Source organism: Chiloscyllium plagiosum, chromosome 11 (assembly GCF_004010195.1).
Source record: "Chiloscyllium plagiosum isolate BGI_BamShark_2017 chromosome 11, ASM401019v2, whole genome shotgun sequence".
NCBI lineage: Eukaryota > Metazoa > Chordata > Chondrichthyes > Orectolobiformes > Hemiscylliidae > Chiloscyllium > Chiloscyllium plagiosum.
Window position 1 is genome coordinate 92,734,811 of NC_057720.1, and position 10,236 is coordinate 92,745,046.

The 10,236-nt window shown below is 43.8% G+C and overlaps 1 protein-coding gene across 1 annotated transcript in view; it reads left to right on the top strand.

Annotated features, from left to right (window-relative positions):
* Positions 1-10,236, top strand: part of LOC122554082 (probable voltage-dependent R-type calcium channel subunit alpha-1E) — a 50,025-nt gene that overhangs the window by 26,717 nt on the left and 13,072 nt on the right. Inside the window, exon 4 of the mRNA XM_043698535.1 lies at positions 4,580-4,773. Within this exon, the coding sequence (XP_043554470.1) occupies positions 4,580-4,773 (194 nt within the window). The remainder of the gene's footprint in view (positions 1-4,579; positions 4,774-10,236) is intronic.

The following is a 10,236-nucleotide window of genomic DNA, read 5'->3' on the forward strand; positions in this document are numbered from 1 at the left end:
CTACTTGCTGGACTACAAGTCCGGATCCCATCCCCCTGCCAAATTAGTTTAAACCCCCCCCCGAAGATAGCTAGCAAACCTACCCCCCAGGATATTGGTGCCCTTCTGGTTCAGAATTGGCCTTTCTCCAATTTAAAACTCCAACTTTTAGATCCAATCTATCCTTTTTGATCACTAATTTAAAACTAGTAGAATTTTGGTCACTGGGCCCAAAGTGCTCCCCCACTGACACCTCAGTCACCTGCCCTGCCTTATTTCCCAAGAATAGGTCTAGTTTTGCACCCTCTCTAGTAGGTACATCCACATACCGAATCAGAAAACTTTCTTGTTCACACTTGACAAATTCCTCTCCATCTAAACCCTGAACACCATGGCAGTCCCAGTCTATGTTTGGAAAGTTAAAATCCTCTACCATAACCACCCTATTATTCCTACTGATAACTGAAATCTCCCTGTCAGTGAATAAAATAAAACATGACCAAATGGTACAATCTTGCAAACAGTGATGGCAATGTAAATTAATTCAATATTAAGTTTAAACGGGAGGAGGGAGAGAGTTACGAGACAAAATTTTAAATGTTAATTCAGTAAGCTTTGAAATAATGAGGGATAAGTTATTCCCCACCAATGGGCTGGGTTATTGCACACTGCCCTTGTCTTTCTAGTTCAAGCCATCAATCACTGAGTCTATTGGTCAATCTCAATCCCTCATACACTGCCTACGTTACACTAAACTGAGCACACGAAAATTGTAATGCTGCAACGTAACTTCTGCTTCCTGAAAATACTCCCATACACGGAACTCGGAGCTTTATTGTTCCAACATGGCAGTGGACCTGTCTGCTAATTAAACCAAACACCCAGAAAAGCTGACCCTGCCCCGTCATTTATTAAAGTATGAGTGACAGAGAACACCCAAATTCCACTAAAATAATATCAATTTATTCCTTAATTCTAAAAGTGAACATTGAACAGCTGTTCACAACTCTGAGCACCCCTTTCTCTGAAATGTGTATTACTTGCCTCCAACCCTACAACAATATGCAGTTTTAATAAGACACTTATTACATCACCTTAACTTCGAAACCACACGGCCGTTGTCATCTTCGGTGTCTTTCTTCTTCCGGCTGAAGTTCTCCCTGGGTCGTCTTCTTTCTTTTTACTGTGAAAAGGTACCATTATGGATGGCACGGGGGCTCAGTGGTTAGCCCTGCTACCTCACAGCGTCAGGGACCTGAGTCCGATTCCCGCCTCGGGCGACTGTCTGTGTGGAGTTTGCACATTCTCCCTGTATCTGTGTGAGTTTCCTCCCACAATCCAAAGATGTGCAGGTCAGGTGAATTGGCCATGCTCAATTGCCCATAGCGTTATGTGCGTTAGTCAGGGACATATATAGGGTAGGGGAAATGGGTCTGGGTGGGCTTCTCTTTGGAGGTGTGGGCTGAAGGGCCTGTTTCCACACTGTAGGGAATCTAACCTAAAAAGAAAATAGAAAGTGTTTCAATGTCTTGGGTCTCTCTCTCTCTCTGTCTCTTGATGGTAGTTGCTCTGTCTGATTTTTAAAATCCCTACCTTTTTTGATATCCCCAACATCGAATTGTCTCATTGGTTCGATGTTGGCAAAACAATAAATTCAAACTCAATTGGGTTTTCATATCCTGGGGCATAATTTAAACACGAGAGGGTGGTGCTAGAAAAGCACAGCAGGTCAGGCAGCATTCGAGGAGCAGGACAATCGACATTTCGGGTATAAACCCTCCATCAGGACCCGAAACGTCAATTCTCCTGCTCCTCGGATGCTACCTGAACAGCTCTGCTTTTCCGCACCACACTCACGACTTTGATCTGTAGCATCCCCGTTTTCTCCTGCATCATTTAAAAAGTATCTGATGGGTATATGAATAGCAAGGGTTTGGAGGGATATGGGCTGGGTGCTGGCAGGTGGGACTAGGTTGGGTTGGGATATCTGGTCAGCATGGACGATTTGGACCGAAGGGTCTGTTTCCGTGCTGTACATCTCTATGACTCTATAATTTGAACTGGTCAAATTCGAACTGTTGTCAAAACAGCAACCAACTCAGCTTTCCATTTCACACCCAATATTTTCATTTTTCCAGTACACTCTGAGACTGCTTTTGTAAGCTCTCTGTGCCGACCAGCATTCACTCTCTCTTAAAGGTACAGTACATGCTGTAGTTCAACTTCATAACATCATGCAGAACAAAGAGAAGCTACTGGGAATGCTGCTGCATCCACATCCATTATATGAGCAACATGAGCTAACCCGGGGACCTGGAAACAAACTGACCAATAGTGACTGGCTCCTGTTCCTCCGCATGTAAATGCAGTCAGCAATGTCAAGACATGTTCCGGAGATGTGTATCCAGGTGCCTACCTGCAGCGTGACTAGTAACAGAGAGACAGCACAGTCTACAAGGGGAAGCAGCCTCTCGACCTGTTTTTAAAAAAAAGTCATGGTTGGCTGCAAGTGCAAAATTTATGTTGGAGTTCAATTCTGGTTGCCTTGTTATAGGAAACGTGATGTTAAACTGGAAAGGCTGCAAACAAGGTTGGCAAGGATGTTGCCGGGACCGCTGGGTTTGAGTTATATGGAGACGCTGGGTAGACTGGGATATTTTTCTTGGGAACGTAAGAGGTTGAGGGGTGACAGCTTTATAAAATGATGAAGGGCATAGATAAGGTAAATAGCCAAGGTGTTTTCCCCAGGGTCCAAAACTAGGGAGTATAGGTATAACGGTGAGACAGGAAAGAATTGAAATGGACCTGATGGGCCACTTTTTCACACAGAGGGTGGTGAACGAGCTGCCAGAGGGAGCGGTGGGGGTCGGTACGGTACAATATTTAAAAGACATTTGGACAGGTACATGGATAGGAAAGGTTCAAAGGGATATGGGCCAAATAGGACTAGTTCAGTTTAGAATACCTGTTCAGCATGGAAATGTTGGGAAGAAGGGCGTGTTTCCGTGCTGTATGACTCTGACTCCATCACTAGTTTAAACAGCTGGTTAAAAAGCCTATGCTCTTGGTGGTTTGTCACGTATAATGTAAGTCTCTAACCCTAAGTATGATCTCAGTTCTAGGCTAGTGTTTGCTTGGCTTTATCTTAGCTACATAAAAACATATCCCTGGCTATCGATGGTGAATGATGAACCTGGACCATCTAAAAGGAAATCAGAGATTTACAACTTCCACACAGAATGGGAAAACAAATTCTGTTCACAACTGTAAAAGACAAGAGCATTTGCCTGATGTGTCACCAAGGTGTGTCAAGAAGTAAAAAGGTGAATTTGGAATGACACTGCACGACCATGCACGTTAAATTCAAGGACAGTTTTCCCTTGACCAGCATGCTTCGGACAAAGAGAAGTGATGAGCTGAAGGCCATTTTGAAAACTCAATGTCATTTTTTTCTAAACCAACCTGCACTAAAACTTCATTTTGCACTTTGGCAGAACACAGGAAATCATTTATGGATGATGGAGGAATCAAAGACTATGGCTGCTGACTCTTTCCTCAAAGACTTTAACAGCAAAGAAGAAATAATAAGGGCAATCCAGAGGGTTGTGCTCCCACAGGAGCAAGATGGGTGGAATCTTTATCTGAAGAGGTCTATCAGCAACTACTCAGGCCCTGAAGGACTCTGAATGCATTCACTGCAGTTCCATGAATCTTTGACATGGATGACACAACTCACAGCTGATTGTTTTTAAAGACGTAACCACTAAAGAGGATCTCCTCACCCTTTTGTCCTTAAAGAGAGAACAAAGGGTGAGGATATCTCAAACAAACTCAAAAGGCATGTGCTTGAGAAAAACATTCTGACACATTGTTAAACCTAATAGAGCCTGTTATCAGGCCAGTTCCAAGTATTACTCTGAATGCTTTTGACAAATGCGAGGCCTTTACAAGGTGAGCATACTGTCATGCAGCATGGAAACAAAGCCTTTGGTCCAACTCATCCATACCAATCAGACATTCCAATCTGATATCGTTCCATTTGCCAGCATTTGGCCTATATCCCACTAAACCCTTCCTATTCATCAACTTATTCAGATGCTTTTTAACTGTTGCAATTGTACTTGTCGCCACCACTTCCTCTGGCAACTCATCTCATTACATACATGAACTGCCTCCCCCCCCCCCCCCCCCCCCACCCCACGTGAAAATGTTATCCCTCAGGTACTTTTTAAATCTTTCTCCTCTCATCTTAAAACTAGCCCTCGAGTTTTAGACTCCCCTCCACTGGGAAAAAGACCTTGGCTATTCGCCTTACCTTGTCCCCCATGATTTTATAAACCTTTATAAGGTCACCCCTCTGCCTCCAACGCTCCAGAAAAAAAGGCTTCAGTTTTAATTCCCCCAGACTTTGTGACAACTAATGCGATTATTGCTGGGCCTCTGCGCCACACTCCTTCCCTTAGCTGGGCTTAGCATTCTGTTCCATGCTGGCTTGGACTGTTTTGAGTTATCTTTGCCTTGATGTACTTACTATTATCATAATCGCAGTCTTAAGAACGGAATGAGCTTGTGTTCTCAGAGATGTGTTTCGCTTTCACAGGGCTGCGAACAGTGGACATCCCTTATATAGACAGCCTGGACAGAGGCCGTTCAAAGGAAAGGAAACACTTGCTGTCACCTGATCGATCCCTATGCACCTCAGCAGAACGTGCTCAGTATCCACAGCACCATCCCCGGGATGGGCGGCTCTCTCGGTCCCCAAGTCTCAGCAGGTCTCATTCCCACCGGGGACAGGTAGGCCCCAGGCTTGTGCTCATATCAGATGGTTCCAGTATGTACTTTAATAGAAAGACGAGGAGCTGATATTTATTCAAAAAATGAGTTCGAGTGTGCTGTACATCTGCTCTAAATTAAATAGTTATGACTAGTCAAACTTCAAAGAGTTAAACCTTGCTGGTTTTCATTGAGAAGAGTAGGTGGTAAGGGTAGAATTCTGTCTGGATGTGAGCGAAAGGAACATACCTCATTTCAACATTGAAATGCAATGTGCTGCGGTCAGACCAGATCTGAGCTCAGAATGTGGGAAATTGAAGCACAGAGGCTGAGTTGGTAGATAAAGAGAAATTTACACTTTATCCAAAGTTCTAGGTCATTACCACTCGCTGTGAGAAAATGTTCTTCCTCATATGACCCCTTCCTCTGCCTTTCCTGTATCGCCCGACCAAAAACCTTCAATCTAGGTCCCCTAGTCCCTGAACCATCAGCCAATAGGAGCAGCTTTTCCTTGTCTCTCTTATCCAAACCCATTATAATCCTGTCCACCTCAACCTAATCTCTCCTTGATTCTGTTTGCTAAATTTCAAAGGAAATGGAGTATAAAAGTAGGGAGGTTTTGTGAAACTATGCAAAGCACTAGTCAAACCACACCTGGAATATTTTATTTTAAAGGAAATTGAGTATAAAAACAGGGAGGTCTTGGAAAGGAAAAGCTCTAGTAGGCACCAGTCAGATTACAGCTGGAATACTGTGGACAGTTTTGGGGCCCTTCTGCAAGGAAAGGTAGACTGACATTGGAGGCTGATCTGTGGTACGAAAAGACTGTCTTATGAGGAGAGGCTGAGTAGGTTGGGCCTGGAATATAGAAGAATGTGAAGCGACTTTACTGAAACCAACTCTATTCTGAGGCGACTTGACAGAGCAGTTGCAGAAAGGTTGTTTCCTCCTGTTGGAGAGTCCAAAACCAGACGGCAGATTTTTAGAATAAGGGCGCTCCTGTCTAAGATAGAGATGAGGAGAAATTCCTTCTCTGAGTGGAGTGAATCTGTGCAATTCTTTATCACAAGTGGCTGTCGAGGTTAGACCATTAAGTACCTTCAAGGCTGAGACTGATTTTTTAATTGGGAAGGGAGTTAAGAGTTATGGGGAAAAGGCAGGAGACTGGAGTTGAGTATGATCAGATCAACTGTGATCTCATTTAAATGGTGCAGAGAACTCAATGGGCAGAATGGTTTACCTCGGCTGCCACGTTTTGTGGCCTGACAACTTCCAGTCTGACGCCAGGACAGGCCAGAAGGTGATTGGAACTCAGTGATGGGAGAGGTAGGAAAATCCCACCTACAGAATGTGGACAGCCGGTCAGGCAGCATCCGAGGAGCAGGAGAATCAACGTTTCGGGCAAAAGCCCTTCATCGGGAATGCTCGAAACTTCGATTCTCCTGCTCCTCGGATGCTGCCTGACCCGCCGTGCGTTTCCAGCGCCACACTCTTCAACTCTGATCTCCAGCATCTGCAGTCCTCACTTTCACCCAGCTACAGAACTTCCCAAACATAGTAGTGCCAATGACTTAGAGTCATGGAGTCACAGAGATGTGCAGCACGGAAACAGACACCTTCGGTCCAACTCGTCCATGCTGACCAAATATCCGAAATTAATCTAGTCCCATTTGCAGCATTTGGCCCATATCCCTCTAAACCCTTCCTATTCATATACTCATCTAGATGCCTTTTAGTTGTTGTAATTGTACCAGCCTCCACCACTTCCTCTGACAGCTTATTCCGTACACGTACCACCCTCTGCCTGAAAAGTTTCCCTTAGGTCCCTTTTAAATCTTGCCCCTCTTAGATTAGATTCCCTACAATATGGAAACAGATCCTTTAGCCCAACCAAAGAGTAACCCACCCAGACCCATTCCCCTACCCTGTATTTCCCCCTGACTAATGCACCTAACACTACAGGCAATTTAGCATGGTTAATTCACCTAACCCACACATTTTTGGACTGTGGGAGGAAACCGGAGCACCCGGAGGAAACCCACGCAGACACGGGAAGAATGTGTAAACTCCACACAGTCAGTCGCCTGAGGCTGGAATTGAACCCGGGTCTCTGGCGCTGTGAGGCAGCAGTGCGAACCACTGACCTCTCACCTTTAAACCTTTGGACTCCCCCACCCCAGGGAAAAGACTTTGTCTATTTATCCTACACATGCCCCTCATGATTTTATAAACCTCTATAAAGGTCACCCCTCAGCCCCGGTCAATTCAGCCTCTCCCTATAGCTCAAACCCTCCAACCCTGCCATCATCCTGGTAAGTCTTTTCTGCACCCTTTCGAGTTTCACAACATCCTTCCTATAGGAGGGAGACCAGAATTGCGTGCAATATTCCACATGTGGCCTAACCAACCACAGCATGACCTCCCAACTCCTGTACTCAATGACCAAGGCAAGCATACCAAACACCTTCTTCATTATCCTACCTACCTGCAACTCCCGTGTTGTTTACCCTAAATTGTACTACTCCTCTGCAATTCCCCAGTCTTTTTCTATTCACTTGATCAAAACCTTAAATAATTCTCAAGGCCTGACATATCTTCCCAGTCTTCTCTCCTCCAGTGGAAATGGCCCAGCTATCGTGCTTCTCTCATAATTATTTCTCAAACTGGCATTAACATTGAGTCAAAATTGTAGGCTCTCTATGCTTTTGATATCTTGAGTGTGGCTGGAAAAAAAGACAAATTTTCTCAACACTTTTCATCTTCTATTCACCAGAATAATTCACAATTGTAGACAACTGAAAGAATATGCTATTTGATCTGATCCTATAGTGCTTTGGAAATATGGCCAACATACCTAACATCTATAATTTATATAACACATTACCAATTTGTAAGATAATCAATAAGAAATGTACTGACAATAACAAACCAGCCTGTTTGTAAAGTTCACTGTAAAGTGACCAGCATTAGATGCGAGTATGCAATTAAACACTTGCTAAATAAGAGTTAAGCTGTCATTCAGGCTTGAAGCTACCTAGATAAACACATGGCCCTATCCGTTGTGCATGCACTGCATCTGTTTCAAATGAGCAGAATAAGTGACAGTTATGATCTGATTCACTTCTCAGAGCAAGGCCATACCTCAGAATCAAAGTGCCAGGTTTAATATTTAAACAAAGCCTGGGCAGTTAACTGTCAGTCTGCATTAACTGGCACATTTCCTATGGCAACACCTCTACCAATCAGTAATTTCCTCTTATTCTGTTACTTTTCCCTTTGCATTGGTATTTCTCAGCAAATTGTCCTGATAAATTAAAAATGAAAAGTTTTGATAAAACTTTTCTTTTTTCAGCAATACTCAAGTTCTGTACTACCAGTTACTGTTTTATATGTTGTTGCGTTGTTTTGGAACTTGGGAGAAAAAAATTCAAAACGACGACACTTTTAAAAGGGAGAGGAACAGCCAAAGGCAGCACAAGATGGGGTCAGTGCAGGGGAGAGAGAGAGAGAAAGATACCCACACTGCTAACTGACACAGTAGTGAACCTGCACAATTACTGCCTTTGCTGTTGAATTCATGTGTCACTGGATATCAGAGTGCATCTAGGAAAATTAACAAACAGTGATGATCTTGGAGAAATCTGTTTGGGAGAGGTCACAGCCCAGAGACAGATAAGTGAATAGTTTTAAGTGTGGCCTTGGGGCCTTGCTGTAAGTCTGCAGTAGTGAGTAGAGTGGGTTCTTTCTTGATTATATGTCTTATTGTGATATGCTTCTTGACTAAACTTAAAAATATAAGCCGTAAGTATTGAGTTAGCCTGAAGCAGTGTTTTGTAGAGGAATAAGACGGGGCTATTTTCTGGGTCTGCAGATTGGAAGAAGCAAAAATAGCCCTTAGTAGAGTGATATGCTCTTCTTGTCGGATGTGGGAGTTTAGGGAGAGTTTACGGGTTACTGAGGATTATATCTGCAATAAATGTCATTGGTTGTAAATCATATCAGATCGAATGGAACGGTTGGAATGACAGTTAGAGGCAATGAGGAATTTACAACAGCAAGGGGATGTGATGTATGGCAGTTACAGGAAGAGAGAAAAGTCACAGATGCAGTCACATAGATGGGTTAACTCCAGAAAGGGTAAGAGAGGTAGGCAAGTAACGCAGGAGTCTTCTGTGGCTATCCCCATTTCAAACAAGTATGCTGTTTTGGAAAATGTAGGGGATGATGGAAACTCAGGGGTACTTAGCATGAGCAGCTAAGTTTCTGGTATTGACACTGGCTCCAATGTAATGAGAGGTATGTCGGGTTCTAAACGATCGACTGTGTTAGGGGACTCTCTAGCCCGAGGTACAGACAGACGTTTCTGTGGCCAGCAGTGAAAAATCAGAATGGTGTGTTGCTTCCCTGGTGCCAGGATCAAGGATGTCTCAGAGAGGGTGCAGAATGTTCTCAAGGTGGAGAGGAACCAGCAGGAGGTCATTGTACACTTTGGAACCAACGACATAGAAAGGGAAAAGGATGAGATTCTGAAGGGAAAATACAGAGAGTTAGGCAGGAATTTGAAAAGGAGGTCTTCAAGAGTAGTAAGGATAGGAATAGGAGGATAGAGCAGATGAATGCATGGCTGAGGAGCTGGTGTATGGGAGAAGGATTCACATTTTTGGAATCTCTTCTGGGGTAGACGTGACCTGTACAAGAATAATGCATTGCACCTGAATTGGAAGGGGACTAATATACTGGCAGGGAGATTTACTAGAGCTGCTCAGGAGGGTTTAAACTAGTAAGGTGGGGGGAAGAGGGTGGGACCCAGGGAGACAGTGAGGAAAGAGATCAATCTGAGACGGGTACAGCTGAGAACAGAAGTGAGTCAAACAGTCAGGGCAGGCAGGGACAAGATAGAACTGATAAATTAAACTGCATTTATTTCAATGCAAGGGGCTTAACAGAGAAGGAAGATGAACTCAGGGCATGGTTAGGAACAAGGGACTGGGATATCATAGCAATTACAGAAACATGGCTCAGGGATGGACAGGACTGGCAGCTTAATGTTCCAGGACACACATGCTACAGGAAGGATAGAAAGGGAGGCAAGAGAGGAGGGGGAGTGGCATTTTTGATAAGGGATAGCATTACAGCTGTACTGAGGGAGGACATTCCCGGAAATACATCCAGGAAAGTTATTTAGGTGGAAATAAGAAGGGGATGATCACCTTACTGGGATTGTAGACCAACTATAGACCCCCTAATAGTCAGAGGGAAATTGAGAAACAAATTTGTAAGATTTCAGTTATCTGTAAGAATAATAGGGTAGTTATGGTAGGGGATTTTAACTTTCCAACTATAGACCCCCTAATAGTCAGAGGGAAATTGAGAAACAAATTTGTAAGATTTCAGTTATCTGTAAGAATAATAGGGTAGTTATGGTAGGGGATTTTAACTTTCCAAGCATAGACTGGGAGTACCATAGTGTTAAGAGTTTAGATG